Genomic DNA, 24,161 nt, shown 5'->3' with positions numbered 1-24,161 from the left:
TATCTATGAATTTTTCTAATAATGTATGTTTTTGTTTAATTGTACCTCTTTTACGGTATAAAATTGTGAGGTCAATATTCTCTATTGGGGGCATTATTGCAGTTTAAATTGTAATTTATTATCAAAAAATAGCCTACGACAGAAAATTGCACCTTAATTGTGATGAAATAGCTACTTCAATTGCTTAACATTGATTGTACCTTCTTACTAGGCTTAAAATTGTAAGTAAAGTAGTAATTTGTATCTTTTAAAATAATTGCATGTGATTTTTATAAATCAAACTAATGAAATTGTATTATAAATTGCCTAGACTGAATAGAAAATAAATTGTATTATTATAAACTGTTCAATTGAAAATTGTAAGAAAAATACGTCGCATATCTTGTTGCGATGTAAAATACCGCTAAAATTATCTTAACACATTTAAATTGTAATTTTTATTGAAATAATTGAATCAATTTTCAATAGTTTATTGAAGAGTTTCGACCATTTTCTGATTAAATAGAACAAATGATCCTAAGATAAAGGAAAAAATAGAATAAAATAGGAATTGTATGGAAAAAGTACCTGAATTGCAGTCGTTCAGTCAGTTAGTCACTATCGCTTGTTACTTCGCTCGATATTTTTCTTCGCCTCTTCTCTGGGCCACTGGACACACTCGATTGTTGTTAAATTCCAGATAGTTTTTACACTGTTTAGATATTTTTCTATCTTATATTTATCCGGCTCGAAGGACCAAAATGTTTAAAATTCTTTGCTGGTTCAAATAAACTAATTGTTGATGTGTGGACTGTATTATTTATTAATAATATTAAAACATGTGTTAGTTGGGTTTTAATGGCGATATAACAACACATTTCTAATTAATACAAAAAAATAGAAAAAACTTTATGTTGGGCGGCGTTGCCACGTTTTCGACTTATTTTAACATAATAAAAAATTATTTTAAAGATGTCCCATTTCTATCCACTATGCATTTGGATGAAACGATTTATTAGGATACCCAGAAACCTGACATTAGACTATTTTGTAACTCTATCAAAGGGGGGATAGATTCTGTAGATCAAAAATGTTCAAATAATTCTGTACTGAGAATAACTTGGAGATGGCCACGGGTAATTTTGTTTCACTTTCTCAATATCAGCGGAATCAATACCAATGTAAAATTCAATGAAATCTTGAACATAAGTATTTTTTGTCTAAGTATGAACCTCCGATGAAGTAGATAAGGAAAAAGCTGCAGTTCAACTACGAGGAAGCTGTGTCTTTTTGTTAAATTTGGAAATTTAACTTCAGTAGTTTTCAAATATGATAATTTTCTAGAATAAATAGTTTCCTAATTATAATCAGGGTTTTTTTACTGAAAATAATTTGTGGCTTGTATTGATATAAGGAGTGTGTTATCGAATTACATTGATTACGATCACCAACATTTATATTTTCACTCTACGATAAGTTTTACATATACGTGGATTCTTCCTTCTCTTGTTTCCCATTCTCTTATGTCGTAATCTGCTGAACAATATCTAAATGGACTTAAGTGCTAAACTTCAATATTATCCCAAAATACAGAAATATATAATTAAGCTAAAAATCAGAAAGCAAGTATTCAAAAGTATTTTCTTTCCTATAATTTTTTGAAAAAGACGAGAAATGTAACAAGAAAAATAATCTATAGACTCGCTTTTAAAAAATTCCCATGAGCAGATCCTGAATATTCGACAAGAAAGATGATTGAAATATAAGATTGAATCGTTGAAATAGCACAGAAATTTCCCATTTGACATATCACTCAAGTTGAAATGATATTTTATTTTGATATTCTCAGATTTCACAGATTTTCGATATGAAAAATTGTTAAATCGGATTATCCCAATAAGCAGAGAGAAAAAATTCATATGCAAATAATATCTTCGTTTGGCAAATCGAATATAGGAATTTTTCATCAAGCATTATTGACATAAGAACCCTTTTTAATTAAAATATTGTCAGAGCGATTCAGTTTTTAATTGAAAATGTTAATGCTGACATCGATTGAAAAATTCGTCAAAGACACGTCTTATATAACTTTTCATTATTCGAATCGATGAGAAGTCCTTCACTATAGCAACCTCGTTAAAATATAAACTTGTACAAAGGCCGTCTCCAATTATACAGAATCCTCATTCGTGTATTTCATTCATATGAGTGTGTGACTTTGTGTATAAATAAATTTCTGGTTGGAAGATTCAAATAATATTGAAATGAAGGGTTGCTACACATTCTTAATAATTATACCACTTCCAACAAATTGAGTTGACGATATAAAAATTTTTTTCTCGCGATTAAAACTTTCATAAAGAACAATATACGATGACAGTTAAAATCCCGGTGAGCTTTGTAACAGTTTATTGAGAAGTATAAGTTTCAATGGGATGTTTGCAGGAAATCACTTTAAAAATAAAGAAAAATTATTGCGCATGTACTTTTCCCATCATCAGAATATTGGACATTCGCAGACATTCTACAACTCATAAAATAAACAATTGTTCGTATAGTATGATGTTTATATGGTCATATAATGAATTTTATCTATGTTTATTATAGTTGGAAACTTCTCAATAATAATACGAGATCTCAAATAATGTTGTTGAATGTAGTAGTTTTTGTTGGTGTTTATATTGTATGCAGTTTGTATTGTATTGCTCTTCGTATTCATCTAAATAGTTCTCAATCTCAAAACGGTCGGGTGAATTAATACACACTATTCACCAACACTCATTGTCCAATTTATGTAAATACATCGTTTCATTTAATTTTCTCTATCCCGATGTGTGCACTATTACATTAAATTGTTCACTAGCTCCGTCCAGCTACTTCTGCTTCAGCTTCTGGATTCATAGATTTCCTGGAAATCTCTAATTTGCCGTAAACAAACAAGAAGGCCTTCCTGGAAATCATCTCTATATAAACAGTAACAAAAGCAGTGTAAATAGATCTCACAAAATTATAATGTGAATACAAATAGTAGGCGCTTCCCCCAAATTTTAACTTTGACAACATAGTGCAATAGGACGGGTTTTACAGTGGACGAGTTCGTAAAAGTATTTTTAGTACCCAAGTCCGTTTAATTTTATCAGTGTCCTTTTCGATATCCTGAAATCTAAAGTCTCTAATGTAGTTGATATGACTCATGATTTTTTTTTAAGCTCAATATGGCATCATTTTCATTCTCATATAAAGTTATATGATTTTTATTTATTCATTTGAATCGAGTGGCATTATCACGAGAGTACAATTGGAAAAATTGTATGCAACTTTAGGCATTGCTCAAAATATAATAAACAATCGTTTTCCAAAGCGAACATGAGTTTGACAACTTCTCGCCGCATTGAAAATTAGCTTCAACATATATTTGGATATTTTGATTTCTACATCAAACATTTAAAAATTTGTTTGATTAGATTGAGTGAGAAGAAACTTTATGGTTGGAGATATCTGAGATTTCTCAAGAAATTTGGTAGATAGATATAATGTATATCAAAATCAACACCAACAAGAAATATTTTTATTGTGATCCACAATCAGGTTCAATTATTTACTCATTTCTTATACAAGGATGATCCTAGAAGTACTTGGTCCAAGAAAGAAAACACAAAATTTTGGAAAAAAATATACAAAGTAATTTTTTTCTAGCATTATAAACTTTTTAAAGTGATGTTCAATGAGGTATATAACCTCTCCATTGTTGGCAAATCTTTGACCACCAAGCCATTTTTTCAGGAGGCTAGATTTGGCGAGGAAGCAATCCAAACTTTTATTCATTAATTTTGGCCATCGCAATAACGGATGCGTGTGTGAGCTGGTGCATTGTCTTGATAAAACTACACTTTCTTTTTAGCCAAATGCGGCCGTTTTTGCTTGATTTCTTCGTTCAAACTTTGCAATAAGTTCGCTTAATACTCGCCATTGATAGTTTTTCCTTTTTCAACATAGTCAAATTATTCCACGTGCATCCTAAATAACCGACAGCATGACCATGCAGATGGAATGGTCTTTGCCTTGTTTGGAGCCAGTTTTCCCGTTACAGTCCATTGTTTTTATTATTTTTGATGTGATGGACCTACGTTCAATCCATTGTTATAAAACGGCGCAAAAATTCGGCTTCATTCCTGTGAAACATCGCCAAACATTCAATGGAAACATCTTCACGACGCTGTTTATGTTTCATTGTGAGCACCCATATTGCGCACAGGTTATCCAGTACCGCTTTGTCGATTTTCTTCAACATTTATGGAGTCGTCACCTCATTTGGTCGACCATTGTAAAGGTGGTCTCGTAGGTCGTACGACTTGGTTTAAACTCTGATGCCCAATATTTTACTATTGATAACGAAGGAGTAATCTTAGCCGGAGTGGAATCCCGTTCAGCTTTTATATTGGTTAGTCTAAGGCCTTTCAAATAAAAGTAATGTATCACACAACGATGACCAATTTTTTCCATGTTCACCAATTTATTGAAAACGTGGCGTCTTCAAACTTGGAACATATGCTGGATAGATTATGTACTTTCTAATGCAGTGAGATTGTTCATGCAACTACCGCCATATTTTGGTCAGGCCAGGTACTTCTAGGACCATCGTCGCATACTAGATTCGTTAAACTTCTCTCCAATATTGGAATGCTAAACTCATTCACTCTATTTTGATTATCTTATCATTCAAAGACGTTAAAATTTCTAATTCAACAAAGCTTCAAAATATTAAGAAACTATTCAGAGAAATGTATTAGATTTTCTAGTAACAAGATGATTTTAATTGAAGTTATTAGGTATTCCATAGATGTTTTAGTTTCATCCAATAGTTAGTGAAATCTTTTAATCTAACTTGAATCATGATTTCACATCATTTGTCAAAATTTCATGAATTTGATGTTTTCTAAAAACTGTAATAATAAATCAAAAATAAACAATTCAATGGAACTTCATTCAATTATCTCCTCAAATTTCAGCCTCTACATCAAATTATAGTCACATTGTTCTATTCTCACTAAAGTTGGGTTGAAATAAAATGCATTATATTGACTAATTTTTGCTGGTGCGGTTGAATTCAAGATCTGTGAAAATGCCAGTAACCATAAAACCCACTGTATTCATTCAAGAGGTTATCACCCACTTAAATATTCCATTAAAAACGAAGGAACAAAAGAAAATACGGACGTATAAAATATCAGCTTAAATTGCACGTTTCTAAAACCTCAACAGAAATTCTTCTCCTTGGTTATAATAAATATGATCAATTTTATAGTTATCGGTAACTTATCGACAAACATAAAATGTTCCTCTCATAAAAACTGACAAAAGATGAAAAGATTATTCTCATTTGTCGATAACAATGATAGAAACTTACAGCTACCAAAGTATTCCAAGTTATTATGTCATTAAGGTGTCCTGGTAAAGCAAGAACGGAACAGAAAAAATAATATTCTAAACTTCACTTTATAACTAACATATCTTTTCCTTGGAATTTACGTATCATTAAGTGAGAAATCAATTATGGGTTATTGGAGAATCATAAATGTCGTAAGTCTGAAGGGATTCAGTTGATTTTTAACGAGACTGGTCAGGTTCAACTATCGACTGTTCGAAAGATAAATACATTATAGAAAATGAATAGTTTGGTTCCATGTCACATGATGAGAATAAATTTTGCAATGAACTACAAAGAATGTCTCATAAGTCATGTCGGTTTTCAGACGTGAAATATGTGAAATTCAAGAGGAACAGACTGTTAATTAGCAAATGTCACAGATTTGGTTCAATGATTTTAATATACCTGCGAGGTTATAAGGGAAACAGTAGGAAACCACCCTAGTATCAGCACTCGCCGATTATCGGATTCCCTTGGCCCTTCTAAACATACCACACGATATAAACAGAGATTCAAGGGAACCGTCAAGTGAACAGCTCCTTGCTCTTCTCTGTCCTAAAGAGAGAGATTGATTAGAGCGATTCCAGATGGTCCAGCAAATTCTTGTGTGGAAATCCAAAGGAGATATTGAAAATAAACAATTTTACCACGATCTCTAAGAGCTTAATAAGCGTGGGGTCAAGTCCATGGAATATTGAACAGTCAATAGTTTGAAGTAGCTTTAAGAAACACAAAGTTACGAATAATTCTTATTCCAGAAGATTGAGGTGCTTCACAATAAAACTCACAAGAAATTATAACGATTGAAATTGAGCATTCCATATTAAAATTAATTTGTTACCTAAAAATTTTTACTTTACCGTTTTATTAACTATAAAAGAGTGTTTCAGTTTTCCACTAATGAATCATTGATATTTTCTGGTCCAATCAACTATTGAGCAATATCTCATATAAATTCTTGTGTTGCCTAGTAGGTACTCGGCAATTTTTTTTTCCAACGCACATGATTTATGTCAAGTGCAGACGTAGTGACACGCACATTCTCTACACATTTTTGTCACACACAACGGACGCTATCCGGCAGTTGTCGCTTTTAACGTACCTCAAAGGATTTGCGGCACATAACGATGTATATGTGGACGTACTAACTGCCTTCACGTAGCTTCGTGAATTACTATTTGTGTGATAATATTTCCAAGTTTGGTCTTTCTTGATTTGCGTTGTACTTCTTGTGTTTTCCGTACTACATGAAGACTGAATTCGAATTAGAGAAAAATGCGCAGTTTTCATTATTATGAATCACCTCATTACCAAAAAGAAGGCTATATGAAGGATACGTTGTTGAATGAAGAATCTGTATGTTAATAGAAATTAATATGATGGAAGCCTTTAACTAGATATATTATCCCTGGATGACAGTACTGGTCAATTAAGGCACATCTCTCCTGTAGACTTTGAGTACATTTGATTGGACCAAAAATTACGAAACAAGTCAATAATGTCTTCAATAAGAAATGTTGTTGTGACATAAACACAAGAATTTATGTCAGAGGTGGATCCACCTTAAAAGCATGTCGGTCAGTGTTTTTATCTATAATTTTTTGTTGAATCATATTCTTCTAAATAAATACATTGGGCAACAAGCGAAGTGAATATTTTTCGTTGTTCTAGATTTTTCGTTCTTCTAAATTTTTCGTCTAAATATATTCCTAAAAGGAAAGTAGGGGATATATGCATGAACAGAAATTCACAAGCCATAGTTTTTGCATGTTTTTCTCGATTTATTTGTTGTTGTCTCATTGATGAATAAATCTATGGATGTGCATTAAACATAATAGCGTTTTACTATGGTAGCAGTGGTTTCACTGACTTGACTTAAATACCGTTGTTTTTAGCAATAATACAATTTATTTGTGAAAATTATACCATTTTCGACTATCAGAAATAGAACAGCTGAAGCAATTATTACGTTGGAGATATGATGTGTGGAACTGAAAGTATCGTAAAGTGTTAGATTCAGTATAAAAAGACATGATCTGCAGCGTACACTTACAGGGAACGACGAGAAAGAACCACGACTTATGCTGAAGATCAGTCACGACTTCAAGAAGAAACAGAACGTACACAGCGCCAGCATCAAAGATAAATAGCTTTTACACGCGAGCTACCGGAAGGGTGGATCTGAGTCAAGCTGTCACAAGACGCTGTATGCATGTAATTTGAGAGCGTTGTACATCCAAAGTTGACGGCGAAAAAGCGTGCTTGTAGAAATCGTTGAGTAATTGAACAGTCAATCGAACATTATGGAGGTATTACCTCTTTTCTGCCTAAACAAGATTTCGTTTCAATTCATCTGGTTGACGAATATTGGTGTAGGAAAAAAATTACAATGTTGTAATAAACATTTAATGAACTTAACTTCTCTGTTTGGAAGCGTCTCAATTTTGTTTCTGGGAAGACATATGCCATAATGGACGCACTGAGTAATTCCAATTAATGGAACAATGACGGTGCTATGATGTCGTATGCTGATAATACTCGACCCCACCGTAAATGCATTGTAAAAGAACGTATGCATTATCAAGGAATTACAAAAATGGAATGGTCACCGTATCCACCTTTCACAAGTTGTACAACAACTGCCTAATAAGTTAAAAGTAATTTGGGAAGCAGTACCTCAATAATTTATCAGTAATTTAATCATAACCTTTCCAAACAAAGCAATCACATTAAGATGGGCCAGGAGGTCCTGCAAATTATTTATATTTAATTGTTTATATATTGTAAAAGTAGATAAAAAATTTATTCTCATTGTCATGAAATATTCCATTATTCATTATTTTCATTGGAAATAAATTTCTTATGGTTTTTGTTCGTGTCAAATAAGGTTTATAAATAAAGTTTGCATCAGTCATATCTGTTAATAATTTGAAATAGTTCTGATTGACTGACTGATCATGAAACAGTAGGTTCTTTTTATAACGTAACTTTCGACTGAGAAAGCATTTTTTAATTTTACTCTTATTGGAGTTGAATAGGGGATGGAAATTCTGTATCCTTCTCAATTTTGAACTTATAAACCAATTTTGCGTGAAAAAAAATTAAAAAATGATGAACGCAACCATTAGAAGTTTTAATAACTTCAGATGTGACAGGATAATAAAATTTTGTATAAAAATTTTTCCAATTTCAACCTGAAAATCACTCAATTCAACAATTGTTATTTTCTTGTTCTACTTTATAAACACGCTTGTATTTCTAACAGGGTATCAATGGCTTCGACGGTTTATTAAAATATATTTTCATCATTTTTCCTTTCAGTACGTTCTCGCTTTAATAAATCCAGCCAACGAGAATGCTATAAAATTGAAAGAGAACAAGTAAAATTGCATAGTGAGAAACGATTTACAAAAAATCAACAGCCAAAAGTAGAAATTGGGTTAGTTCATATGTACGTTATATTGGTAGCCACTTCACACTCGCATCTAATAATCATTATCAAAAGTTGTAGAAAATATACAATTTTCCAAAACTACCCTTAAGAAGGTGTGCAATGAACTGACTTGTAATTGTTATATATCTAAAGATTATTTGAAATTACCCCAAAAAAAACTGCAAAAAATAGCTAAATAATTACCGTTATCTTAATTTTTAACAATCAAGTACCTCCAAACCAGTAGCAGACAGCAGAGTCCCTAGATGAACGACAGTATAATTAACTGTTCAATCTTGCATTTTATAGACAATTGTTTCACAACACTAAGTGATAAATTTCGATTTGTTGAGATTCGTAGATAGAAATTTTCAGTGGCAGTTAACAAATAATGAATGATAAAATAGACGAGCATAAAACTGAGACAATAAGCCGATGAAGACATTTATGATTAAACTAGAAGAATCATAAATAGAGCACGTAAAACATTTCAAATACCTTGGAATTAAATTAACACAACATGAATGATTGCAACCAGAGATACACGAAAGAATTCATTAACTGAAAGAATATTAGACGCAATTAAGACACAGTTTCTCACTACAAGTGAAAACCATAACAGATAGAAACATATATAGAATAGCCATACCTAAATTTACATTTGAATCAGAAACACTGACACTGACACGAAAACAAAAAAAGCAAAATACAAATTACTGAAATCAGATTTCTGATAATTATACAGAATAAAACAAAAACGACAAAATAAGGATTGTCTATAGAAAAGAATTTGGAGTATAAACCAATCCAAACAAAAATCGAGGAATGTTAACTAAGATGGCTTGGATACATTATGACAATAGAGAATAATGATGAATACGGAAGATATTTGAAGCAAGAACTCACCAAGACAAGAAAGAAGCACAGAGGAGGAGCTGGACAGAACTGAATATGGAAAGAAAGAAACAATGCATAAGATTGTTGGAAATGTAAGATAAGACACAGAATAGGAAATAATGGAATTATATGTAGACAAATGACTCCGCGCTATGACTCAACTCCAACGAGTCTTGAACGTGAAAAGATAGAAAGGCATCAGGATGATTAAATTAATTGAAGGTTCATACCTGTACAGTAGACTCCGATTCTCTGGTTACTCCTCGGGAATAAAAATAAAATCGAAATTTTAAACGAGTATGATATCTTCGTCAACAAAGAAATTGGAGTAAGAGTACCACAAGTACTCCCAGAATATCATGAAATGCTATGAAATATGATTCCAAAAGTACGCATTCTGAAATAAGTTTTTAACACTCCAAATTTCTCGTGGAATCTGTTCTTCTGAATATAATTCTCGATCAACTCCAAACAGATTCATATTTAGTAGCACAATTTGTGTGGTACATTATTTAATTTTCTCTACTCTTTGCATTAATAAACCTGCATATACAAATATGCAAACTACGATTCCGAAATAGATATAGCAGTGTAAGGAAAATGAACAGGAAGTGTTTCTCACCAGATATGTAAAATAGGTAATCATACGTGTCGAAATGTGTTTGCTGATAATAATGAGAGAAATTTGCATAAAACTGTGAAGTGTTGTATTCAAACAACTTGAATGCGTTGAAAATTCATTTCAAAGTGATGGCCATTACAGAAATGCCCTTTTTTATTAAGAATAGTATTAAGACAAAGATATAGTAAAGAATAAATCTCCTACATTTATTATTGTTTTTTTTTCAGTTTGTATCATTGTTTAAAATTTAGAATTCATTGTTTAAAAAAATTGTTTTGAGATGAATTTTGAAAATAGCCAACCGTTGGAGCATTTATTTATTTTTGTACATGCTATATCTTGAGAGCCTTTAAGTAATGACTGCAGATTTTGAATATAAATGAATACATAGTTTTTCAGAATATATTTGTCGAACTACTAAGAAGAAAAAACATTTTTTTATCCTTAAAGACTTCAACCTTCGACAAAACATGCTTCAATGACTATTAGAGCCATGAAAGTACTTCCTTCCTATTAGAGTTCGTATTTGTTAAGGAAATTAGTCAATCATTTTCTTTATTCGAACTTTATCCGGAATAGCGCTAAACAGAAGATTGATTTTTCAGCTACGATATCTTTCTTTTGTCCGTTACCATAACTTCATATACATTTCGAAGGAAAATCTTTTGTTAAATCACGTATCGACTATCATTACGCATTATGTGCTCAAAATTTTTAAAGCTTCTTGTCCTGATTTTTACAATACTTTCTACTGATCTCTCTCTATTAGTAACTATATTTGTCCAAGATATCCACTTGATTCTTCAGCTTGGCCAAATTTTGAGAGAATTTACATGAAAATTTTAACAGAATAGTTCCAACCTTTATATTAGTGATCAATTTTCAACATTAGTATTTCCAAAATAGTTCCATCTACCTATTAAAAATTACAGATTTCCCCTCATTAACACGAAGAAAAAAACTATTATATGTCTTCAGGAATTAATTTTTCGATAAACAAACCATAATTTTATTTTGAAATAATATTGTATTGACAAGTGTATAATTAATCATAAGGTAAAGGTAAAAACCGAGGGAATAATAATTCGTAATATTCGAGTGGAATACTCTTTATCCACGACTACTAAATGTTTGTGTTGAAGTTTTTATTCTTAGGAAATTTTATCAAATTATTATTATTAGTAACGCTATTATTTTATTCTAACAAACATTTGGTATTTATGGTATGGATATTCATAATCATTAATAATCTCTTCTGTCAGTTCAAAATTCATATGCCATATCATGTACTTTTCTTGAATTTTCTGGCAACAAATTTAAAAAGGCAACTTCAGCAGCTTCTCTCCAATTTCTGATAGTGTTAAAGATAGGGTCCTTTCATTGCACATATCTATTTTTATTTGGTTTTTTGACATAATTCAACATAAAATATTGAAGCAATTAAAAATTTGAAGACACACAGATAATAAAGGTTTGAGACAAATTTATATTGTTTCAAAAGCTACTCCGATTTATGAATTGTTTTCAAAACCATGGTACCAAGAATCTAATATATGACAAAAACATCAAATATTGCCAATAGTTCATTATTAATGCTCCGAGAAATGAAAGTGCAGGTCCCAGGTACGAAACTGATTTGAGAATATTCAGTAGTATTTAACATGATAAAACTATGAAGATTATTTTTTGTAGCTAAACCAAAAAATCATCTGATATCAGTGATTGATAGATTGATCACTGCCGTAATTAATAGGTATTATAAAAGTCGAACAAGCAGATGTATAATGGGTTACAACATTCGTTTTTTCAAACTGTTTTTATTTATTTTAAAGAAGTGCCTTTCTCGAAAACAAACATTTGTCTTTGGAAACAAACCTTTATTTTTTGCATTAAGAAACTGTCTTTTCCTAAAATACACCATGCTGTTCTAAAATTAAACCGAATTTTTTTTAAGAAAAATCAATCAATACTTATCATTACTATTATCAATGTAAAAGTAATAGTTTTCTCATTTTTATGAGGTTTCCATATTGTCCATTGTCTAGTGTATATATATATATATATATATATATATATATATATATATATATATATATATATATATATATATATATATATATATATATATCTACGACGGAACCAAAGTTTCTGTTCATCTGTTCATCTTCATCTGTTAAAATCATAGTTTTATCTGCATAATATATTATCCAAGTGTTTGCCTTTGAGTAGAAGAATTGAAATATAAAGATTTTTTGGATCTTCTTTGAACCTATATTCTGAATACTTAGTTGCTGCACCAATTAGAACTTTTTCTCACATCTTTAGAATAAAATGTGAGGGGAATTAATGATAGATCTACATAATACAGAGTTCGGCATAAGTCAGGCAACGCTCTCGTGGGTCAGTACTTGTTGTAGGTCACGTTAAGGGACAAAGTTATAAGATTTATGTGACCAAATGGATAACGATCCAATACTCTCGAATATCTGTCATTGCGGGAGTAACTTTATGTTTATTTTAAAAATGAATAGACAGACGAGGTTTCGTGGACCCCATGATCATGTAACCTGACACAGTGATTTCTTCCTGTAGTGCCTCCTCAATGACTGTGTTATGCAAGATGACCACGTACCCTTCCCGACCTTCGAGCTGCAATTGAAGAAGTTGTAACTCTTCGCCAGACAGCTTGACATGCTTCGTCGGACCTGCCTTTCCGTTGCCGCAAATTCATCGAACAAGATAGGATCAATTTGAGTATACTACAGTAGCCCTCTTTAGAATCCACTTAGTTATCTTTTTAAAAAAATTCGTTTTTTCTCTTAACGTAAATTTGTGACATGACTTATGCCGACCTCTATATTCTGGATACGTATATATATTCGGAATGAGTTTCTTCTCTAGATACTCTCTCTTAAAATTGTTAAGAATATTATCTAGTTGTATGGAATGTGACGTCATAATTACTTCATTCTTCATGCTGCCAGGTTTTTCAATTTTTAGCAGTTATTCAATATCTAAAATTATATCTTTCTAGCGAAATTTCTTCTCAAAACGGATAGAGGTACAAAAATCGTCAATTAAGAATTTCCATATGTATAACTTGGACTAGAAAAATATGAAGTTTTTAGAACAGAAAAATATCTGTTCAAAATCGGTCAATATAACATGGAACTAAATTCCAAAAGGTAATGCAACTCAAGATTTATATCCATAATCACCACATTAGTTATTTCTTTTTTTGTTATATAATGTAAACAAGTATAGTTCTTTTATATTTTTTATATTTTTATATTATAAATGACTACAATGTCTACTTTTACATTCCGATTCTAAAACGGGTTAGCGACGTCTATACGTATACCGCTGTTTGTTGATGTAAAGTAGTCTCGATTGTGTTGGAGATGAGTGATTAATCTCAGTGGAAGACATTGTGATATAACTGCAGCATGTTCTCCGATTACGAAAAGCAACTACCACCATAAATCTTCATTAGCGCCGCTGATGACGTTGCCGGAAGTTTTGGATTGTTATTCACTTAAGGAACCCCAAAATTGGACGGATTATCCAATTTTTGTAGATTCAGGGGTTGAAATTTTGGTAATGTACATATATACTATGCGTTTGATACAAAATTGAATCTTGTAATATGTCATTCACAGTTAATTATACTGCCAGTTAATTTTGACGAATTGAACATTAAAATAAGATGATAATATTTTTCTACATCAAGAAAACATTTCTTATTTTAATGCAAGAAACATTACAAGGCTATGGACCTGAAACTGAATAAAAAAAATGGTTCCGTTATTTTTTTCATGAATATTGTGTGAATAATCTCTATCGTAATTATGAATATTGTGTATGAAATAAATGTTAGTCACAAGAAAGTCGAAGAGAGACTAATCCATTTGATGAATTCTTCATCTTTGGTAACAAGACTATGTAACAGTAACTTTCTTATTTGTTTGTGACAAATTAAGGAAGGCAAAGGTAGAGTGGACTAAGGTGTCAAGCATGTTGCTACCGAAGCATATTTTGGTAAGGGTTGCTGTACAACATCCATTCCATGTCTATTTTGATATTGCACCCTATAGCTTTGTTTGAGGCGAAGATAGAAAGTTACTTTCCACTATTCAGTCGAGCTAATTCAGTAAAGAGCATTCTTCCCATAAGCATTCTAAGCGAAAAATTTTGCACTGTAGCAAGACAGACAGACAGACAGACAACAAGTGATGGTTAAATTTAATCGAACATCAGTCGACAAAATAATTTTCGTTCATGACCACTATAATGTGTGAAAAAAGCAAGCATAAAATCCTCAATTTTCTCTGTTATTTTCTTTGGTAACTTTCATTCTATTTCATTGAAGAGGTTTATTTTTGTTGGGTAATTTAGTATGGGTTCATTGTTGATTTTTTTGAATTGATTTACAGTGATTGAACAGATTTATTTGTAATGCAGCTGACCTTACATAATCAACGTACAAATACAAAGGAAGCACATATGGAAATTTCATGAATACCTCAAAATTTCTCTCATGTTTACATTCATGTTCAAATATCAAAATCTCATCTTCGACCGAATCAGTCATCGAAATTACCTCCTCTCTATCTATTAGGTATTCTTTCGTGAGACTTAATTGAGAAAAAAGTTCCGATTTCTCAATTACTGAATATTCGAAAAAGAATCTATTCCATATATCCAATATTCTCCAAAATTACTATGAATATCCCTATGTTCCTCCATATTTTAATGGCAAAGAAAATTGAACAGAGTACATCAAGCAAAGGTAGAAGCAAGAATTTGGACAAATATTTCACCAACGAAGCACATGAAATGGTATATGCATACAGTAGGTAAGTAGGTTCCATTCGAAACTATACACGAAGTAATCCTCTTTTCAAATAATATTGCTTCGAATTTTTGTTATTGTGATGCAAACAATGATTTATTTCAGCGGCAATTTCTCACAAACTTGAACGCTAGTTTCAGTATTTTTCTCAGTATTACGTTTAAAACTCAATGCAAACTCTGTGCCAAATTCCTGCTCAATATTTTCATCTATTGTACAAGTAACCACACACGAAATGCATCGAGAAAAAAACTAAAGTCATCTTAAGTTCCATAAACAGAAATAGGATGTAATAGCTTAAAATTCCCAAATTGAATCAAACATGAGACGACAGAAAGATTGAATAGATGCTTATGTATAGGAGTTTTTTCGATACCTGACTAACTGAGTATAATGAGGATTTTCATTCGTGTTGGAATTTCACAATCTTATTTAATCACGAATAGCCAAATCATGTTTCAGGTGAAAGAATTTCCTCTACTGGAAAATGGCTTTGCAATTTTGCTCGTAGAAATCTAGATAGGAAATTGAGTCTTAGTATTCAAAAGATATGTATATGTAATGATGTATCCACTCAATTTTGTTAACATGTCTCCGATTATGGAAGTCGCTGTTTCTGAAAAACTTCTATTGAAAAAAATCAATAGAATACAAATTTCTCTAAAACTAATTCTAAATGTAATTTAGGCTTCTCTACTATTCTTCTCCATCAATTGCTAAAGTCGTATATAAAGTTCTAGTTATTCTAAAGAGTAAGCTGAACACAAACTGAGAATGAATTTCCAGTTATCGCCGTTTCTGACCTTCAAACAAATCTAGTTTTTTTCATGTACTACGTCCTAAAAATCCTTACGGATTATTTCTAGAAACATAAATTATCAGGTCATTGAAAATCGATTGATATCAAAATCGACGTGGTGCGACACCCTTAATCTTATCCTAATACCTCACAGTAAACATTAATAGGCCGTTACTTCGACAAAACACTCCCCAGGGAGAGGGAAATTGCGAAGTAGTTTATTATCCATTATTTACTTTCCTTTAGCAAGCCGCTTGATTAACGGATCAAACACGCAGTCTATAATTAAATTATTTGTAAACGATTTCCTTGTTTTGATGTCTATTCAATAAGAAAATATGAATTATGTTTGAGAATTGTTAAAAAGGATATAACTGATTTGGATTATTATATTAATATATTAATGAGCTATATTAATATATATTAATATAGCTGAGATAATTATAATATTAATTCAGTTTACGAAAGATACTGAGAAAATTGATCAAATCATTATAGTTATACTATCCCTAATAAGCGGCTAAAAAAGACTTCAAATGTTATCAAATACAAAAATCAGAGCTTATATACAAATAATCTTAATTTGTGAGAGGAAGTTTGTAAAAGAAGATAAGGAAGAAAATGGGTAAGAGAAATAATTTTGTATGAAGTTACTTCAATTAATTTCTCCTTAAAATTCTTCTCCTTTTGGGCACATCTACAGCTACAGGAATTAAATGCAAAAAGCAAGCTTGCTATTTGCTTTCTGGAAGATATTATTATTATATCTTCCAGAATTATATTATATATTATTAATAAACAGACAGATGGATAAATAGCATTTGCAAAAAATCGCTGAAAACATTCACTTTTTTTGACTTTGCAAATTCGTTCCGAGGCTACCTACCTGCCTCATATACCATTGGTCTTGCCAAAAATGACAATCGTAGATAATTAATTTTGATAGATAATTAGAAGGTATGAATTCTTATCTTAGTAATAATCAAATAGACATTAGATATATTAGAGATACCCTTTAAGTTTTTACCATTAATGCGTTGTGTTTTTGTGAATATCAACATTCGTTATTGCAAAGGCAGTGGCAATTTAGAAATTGACTTACTAAGTTGTTGAGAGTGAATGTTTAAAAGAAGCAAGTTTTTACAAAAAATGCATCAAACTGCTTCGTGCAACTTTTTGTAATTAAGCATTTTCAGATCATGGTCATGGGTCCGTTAGTAATAAATTTCGAGAACTAAATACACTGTTTACACCACTACTAAACCAAGACTCACAATAATACTGTCTGACGCGCGTTTTGATAACCAAGCTATCGTCTTAAGAGATTGAAGGTAAAATTAAATCTAATGACTTGACTCACCTGTTTTATACTGTACACCAATGAACCTTCTCCCGTAAAAATTAATTCCAGGGAGAACAAACTCCTTGACGGGAATCTTCACATTCATTCCTTGACTACTAAACTAAAGAGTGGAATTTAAGGAATTGGCCCTTTGTCCCAATAACCTTTGAGTACAGCTACATCCTCAATGAAGGTCTTCTCCTTATTGTATCTCTCGATGGTAAGTGAAATGTGGTTAACCGATGTACCAGGAAATGGAGACTGGTCATCTTATGTTGGATACAATGGATAGAATCAGCCGGGATGTACCTGCACGTAGTGGTGTTTTTCCTAAATACATAAAATTCTAACCTATCACTATTCCTAATGATTGAAGTATCTGAAAATGGTAATTGTCAATTATTTTCCATCATGAATATCGCCAACGGTTTCAGAAATTCCACCTGAAATGTCAAGAAACTGTAATAATATGGATTTCGCATGCCAGCTACCATAAAGTGCGTCAAAAGTATTTGAAGGAGTAAAAAATATGGAATTAATGTATTAATGCCCATATTCACCCGTTTATCGCCTCATAACTCTTATTTCTTCATCACTGTCAAACTGAGAGCAATTTTCATCGCCTCAACAAAATGTTGAAGACTCTTAAAACCATGTTGCTACGTTATCAGCAGCTGCAGAATCGAAAAAATGCATCCAGAATTGGTTTCATCCTTTGCAAAAATATATGGACTTTAAAAGCAAATATTTCGAAAAACATTAAAAAACTTTGTTAAGAACTTTCTTTGTTTCTATTAACTTTTTGAAAACGAGTTGAAAATAATACAAATTATATCTTGTTTTTGTTGCACTCGAATAATCTCATGATGAATGACACCTAAATAAATTGATTATTGTTCTTACGATTGAATGGTAACCTATTTTGAGAAAAATATTGAAATGATGTAACAAAATTACGAAACAAAAATTTAACAATTTTCATCATTTACTTTACTTCCACATATTCGTAATTTTACAACGAATGGGAATATATGGATGGATCAAAAAATTCTACCACATGCCAAATTATTTGAATCAAGTAGATTTTTGTGGTGAACAACTTAATTTGGACAATCGATTATTTGACTCCATCAAAGTTCATTAGTAGAATGTTTCATAAAATGGTCGTCAGAAAGTTGACCGTTACTTTTGTATGTTTTATTAGCTGAGGAATGTTTAAAGTAAAGTCTAGTCACATTTTGATGGTCCTGAACCAAAGTATTTAATACGAGGAGTGAGTATAGAATTGGCCGCATTTCGTTCTATTGTCGTCTACTTTATTGATAAACGAGTTCATCAGGATAATGGAAAAGTGTAACATTGACGCTTGGTGAGAACGATGTAAGTTTAGCCTCATGCTGACGGAGGAATCATAAAAGAAAGCAAAGTACCTATAAGGGAGAAATTGAAAAGTCTTGATTTAAACCCTTTATCAGATATTTGAACGAACACAATTCTCATTTCATACTTTTTTAAGACTGTATCTCTCTTATCATTAAGATTACAAAAATTGGAACAGGTATTTGGCCGAGACACTCTTGTCATACACCACTCCGATCTGACTTCGGTCCGATTTTGCTCCAAAGAACGGATCGGTGAGGGTCGGAAGTGGTGAGCACATATGTACTGCACGCTTCCGAGCTCTTTCCGATTTCCATCTCCCTCTCGATACATTCGCCACTCTCGCCAGTCTCGATTCAATTAAAATCGCGAAAGTATCATGGTGGTACTTTGTTTAGAATAGGAAAATAAAGAAAACCAGAGAGATTTCATGGAGAACAGAGGAAAATGCAAATTTTTGTGTACATTCTGCTTGTAAAAGATGATCCGTAGAAGGAGAATATTCTATACTTTTACCTCATCTGTTGGATGTCGATGGCGGCGTTTAACCTATTGGAACTTGAACTCCAAGAAACTTTATCTGAGCAAGATAAATATTTTACAAACATTGCAACAACTCAAAAAAAAATCAAAAATATAACAAATTCCAACCGACACGCGTCCTGCAGCCGTGAAACGAATAGACTGCACGATCAAATACATGATTGAAATCTTGTAGGGATCAGACACGTGTTAGAAACGTGTAAGCTGAACTGTATGATCGTAGTCCAATCAGAAGTATCCATGATAGGTGTGTCCCGGCCTTTTGTCATGATAATATTCTAGGTCATGCATTTATAGATTACAACCAAAATTTGCGAAAAGAGTATTAAATAAAGCGGGTTCATATGGCATTGTCTTCACGTTTCTTGTGTTATTTGTTTTCAGGAATAGATAGTGACTTGTGCCAGATAAAAGTCTGTGGATGATATTTGTATATTATCCACAGACTTTTGTTTGTACTGAAAAAATAGTGATATTTGTCAGGAGAAAGAAACGAACCTAGTTTTATCTGAGAAATGAAATCTGTGATATGAACACTGAAAAAATTACAGCATTAGATCGTGTTAAGCCAGCTTAAGCGGCGAAATGGAATATCAACTGTTGAGTTTCAAATAATCGAGCGCAGTAACCGACTGAATGCTCTAACGTGTATATATAAAGAGGCTTTTAAGCTTACTTCATGCCGACTGCTATGAAATAATTTATTTAGTGAGTAGAATCGACACATTTATTATGCATGTATATGATTTGGCATGTTAAATTGCAAATTACTATTAATTCTACTCCAGTTTCTAGATAGACAGGCGAGAAAATAAATCTCAGCAGCCATTATATTTCTGATAAAAAAGCTGATTTGATTTATTGCAATATCTCTATTGATCCAAAACATCATTTGTACCGAAAGTAAAAGTAAAGCTTCAACACTTTATGATATTCATTTCATTAAACTCAAAGTTATGAGTGATTTATATGACAATATAAACAGTGAACATACACACTTAATATTTCTGCTCCATCCTGTAGAATATGCTAGTAGCTGAGACGATAACTGAAGAACTGAAAAAATTTTTGCAATTTTCAGAAACGGAATTTATATATCACGTTCAACATGTATTACGTAAGTCGATTATAACCCTTCAACTGATAATAAAATCCGTAAATGATGTCATGAGTTTGAAGATACTGACAAACTTTGTGAATAATACAGTACGGAATCAAGAGTTGGTAAGAGCATAGTCCAAACAAATCCATTTACAAAGCTAGCTGTAAACTTTCTCGGTCATTAAAAGCTTTAAAAATAGAGACTATGGATTATTTGCCATCTTCTGTAATTAACTAGTTTTCTGTATCATATTATCTTCAATGATGAAAAGTACTATCATTTTAACGCAAGATATTCACGGGAAGATACAAGTGAAACAAGACTTTTCTACATTGGATGTTTGTTATTCCATATCCCGGTAGAAAGTCTATGGAATTTCCTTTTTTGAGAAAGCACTTACCTTACAATAGCCCAAAGCAATGGCCTTCTCTCTGGAATTTTGGAGTACCTAATCGAATATTAATGATAACAACTTGTTTTTCCATGGTCTTTATAGTTGTACTTCATGAAAAGAGCTCTCAGATTAAAGAGGATATTACTAATTTCAGTTTTCTGAAATACTATCTGGATTGATCCCGTACTTCTCCTCATCGCATCCCTTGTTAATTTCAGTCGTTCCTATGTACGTCTTTGGTTCAATCATCATTTAAACTGGAATTATATATTTTCTACTGTCTTAACTAGGTAAATTTTCTTTCAATCAGTTTATTCTTGATAATATCCTTTATCTTTGCTTCTGTGAGTTAATATGAATGCTGGTTGTATGGTGTAATATTTTTATATAGAAATCTTTATGATGGTAGTATTTCTAAATTGATCAACTGTCAACTATTCGATCTTTATTGCCTTGCTAATGTTTCTTGCAATCATTTTCTCCATAATGTTTTAATCCTAATATTTCCCCTTCTTAACATTGGTATCCTTTTTATTTTACTTGAATCTTGATTATCTTGGGTTTCTCACCGAATATCTTGCATTTTTGTTATTATTTAGTATAGTTATTGTTATAACATTCAATTTCCTCAATCAACAAGTTCGTGGAAATAATAACATTTTGAATTTGACACAATAGCTTTAAAATATAGAAGAATAAACCAATACAAAATTCATCCAAATACAACTGCTTGTAAAATAAATACATAGTAATATATCTGAAGGGATATTTGGGACCAGAATCATGAATTATTCACCATCTGTATATGTATAATCTTGAATAGATTTGGAGAAAATGCATCCCTGGCTAAACCTCTTGATTTATTCTGCTTTTCCTGTAGATTGTCGAAAATCCTAGAATCAATTTCAAAAGGGAATTTATAAATAGAATTAGCATGCCTTTTAATAGCGTGACCAACGGTGGACCCTTCAGATTTTATCTCAATCTGAGTTATTTATATAATGTACTATAAATGTAATTAATTCCACTTCTCCACAATTTTATTATTTATGTATAAAGTAGGTCAAAGGAATAGCATTGAATTTGTTTCAAGGTGAAAACTTCAAATGTACATTCAAACTTATCTTAGTGTTACCATGATCTAAACTGAAGTTAGCTACAACTGAAAACACGAAAACGTATCACCAAAATGCGAGAATTTGAATCTTATAGAAATTATGTTAATTCGTGTTACTTTTCATTTCAGTATGACGGAAATTATTTTGGAAAGACTAATATTTTTCTTCGAAATGAACAGTTATTAGGTCGGTTAATGTTGATTCTTTTGGAAAACCTTAAATAGGTACGTACATGTTTATGTGCAGAGATTAAAGATTTCAATATTTATTTATGTATTATGTGTTGTACGTACATGATTACGAGGTGTGGCTATTGAATATTATATTCATATATATTCAGGAGTGTATAATAAAGGTTATTATTCACGAGATGAAATTATAATTATCCTGTAATTCTCCATAATAATAAACACAAAATTTATATATTAGTTTAACAAATATTAGATGTCTACGGTTAAAAAAGGATGGTATTTAGTAATTGTTATTTTGTTTACAAACACATCCAATGTCACTGATAGCTAATGTTAATATTTTGTGCTTTTACACCGGAAGTCCCGAGTTCGAATTTGGTCTAGAAAAATTGATCCAATTTTGTTTTAAGTGTACAGAATTAAATTGAAATAATTAGTAGTGTTTAGCATGATAGAATTATAGAAACCGATTTCAGCAAAACAATATGATATAGTTCATTCTTCTATTCATCAATGTTTCTGCAGTTAGCAGTTTGTGAGGAGTGTCACAGTTGCAAAAGTTATTCGCCGCAAATTCACTCAAAAATCTTGTGAAAATGTCCCTAATTCCATACTTGTTCGGCGACACCTATTTTGCGAGCAAATTGAAAATCTGCCGCATCGGAACATGATTCTGGATCCGTCGTTAGTTTCAGTAAAGAGCAAACCTGATGAAATTTCTGTGAAAGTTATTGGAGAGAACACCATTACCATCGCCAATGTTTGTAAGTTTCTTATACCAATGCTTCTATTTTATGTTGTTCATTTTGATTTGGTGTTAGTTCCACAATTTTACGTTTTTTTTAAATTTTGTTCTAATTTTAAGTGATGTTTAAAATACTATCTGTATTTAATTATAGTGCTATAATAAGTCATTATAATTTTGTAAGATATGTTAACACAATGATATAATAATGAACTTCACCTTCAATATATACCCTTCCTCTATCTCTATATCGCTCCATTCGGATACATTATTGTTCGAAAGTCTTTTTTTGTCAGTTTCCTCAGGACGAGCACCGCTTTTCCTTTCACAGCTTTTGGAAGATTGAAATGTTGCTACTTCCAATGCAGATTCGATTTTTTACATCTTAATACCATTTCCAATATGTTTTAGTCAATTTCAATCGCATTTAAAGTGTCAATACAAATATTTTTGCTAGCTTCTTGTTGTTCAAATGAGTGGATGCAAATTTTCTTGTAAAATTTGCCGCACACATTATTTGTCAATTCCTGTAGATACGGCAATCGCACGAATACTTATCTGACGGTCAAATCGAACAACCTACTTTTACGATATTTGCATCCGTTTTTGAAGTGGAAGTGCGACCGTACATATTCAACATCTTCTCATCCATCTCGCTTAAACCGCTCGGAACACGTGGACGCGACAAACATTCACTACCATACATTTGTTGCGATAAATTATAAATTGCAAGTGAAATTTTACATCAAACTATTTCTCTATGTTACGTCGATCATTTTTATAGAAAACATAAGAACAATTCCTAAACATACGAATGCGACGGCTAATCTCGTTACTTAATAGCAACATCTTGTATGTACCGAGAACTCTGGCATGAGCTGTTGGTGTACTTTAATGATATATACGAAAAATTCACTCCGAGCTGTATGTTGACTGAATTTATTCATAAGAAACCAAAAGTAACTTATAAATATGTTAGATGCAAATGTAGAAGAAACAAAATCATTATTGTAAAATAATCACCTACCAAAACTAATAAATACAAGTTTTTACCATTGATAATGAAGTCAAATCAAAAGTAATTAAATCTTCTTCTGCTTTTCATGTCGTCTTCTCATTGAAAGTTAGCGACCACGTTTTTAAATGCGTCTCTATCCCTCGCAACATGAAACAATTCTCGACGATGAGATTTGTACATTCTCTTATGTTACGCAGCCAGGTTTCCTCTTCCTGCCTATGCATTTCTTTCCCTCTACTCTGTCCCTACTTTTTGTAGCGTAAAAACGCGTGTTAGTACTTCGTCGTTGGTGATTTTGTCAGTCCAAGGTATCTTCAG

At 31.7% G+C, this 24,161-nt stretch overlaps 2 protein-coding genes across 2 annotated transcripts in view; both read left to right on the top strand.

The window, feature by feature from the left end:
- The window catches only part of LOC130901021 (chaoptin), a 371,072-nt gene that overhangs the window by 72,457 nt on the left and 274,454 nt on the right, over positions 1-24,161 (top strand). The window lies entirely within an intron of this gene.
- Positions 15,082-24,161, top strand: part of LOC130900520 (uncharacterized) — a 29,969-nt gene continuing 20,889 nt past the window's right edge. Inside the window, exon 1 of the mRNA XM_057811211.1 lies at positions 15,082-15,215. Within this exon, the coding sequence (XP_057667194.1) occupies positions 15,082-15,215 (134 nt within the window). The remainder of the gene's footprint in view (positions 15,216-24,161) is intronic.

The sequence above is a fragment of the Diorhabda carinulata genome, chromosome X (assembly GCF_026250575.1).
Source record: "Diorhabda carinulata isolate Delta chromosome X, icDioCari1.1, whole genome shotgun sequence".
Classification (NCBI taxonomy): domain Eukaryota; kingdom Metazoa; phylum Arthropoda; class Insecta; order Coleoptera; family Chrysomelidae; genus Diorhabda; species Diorhabda carinulata.
Note: the sequence above shows the minus strand (reverse complement) of the source record. Positions and strands in the feature narration are given on the sequence as shown.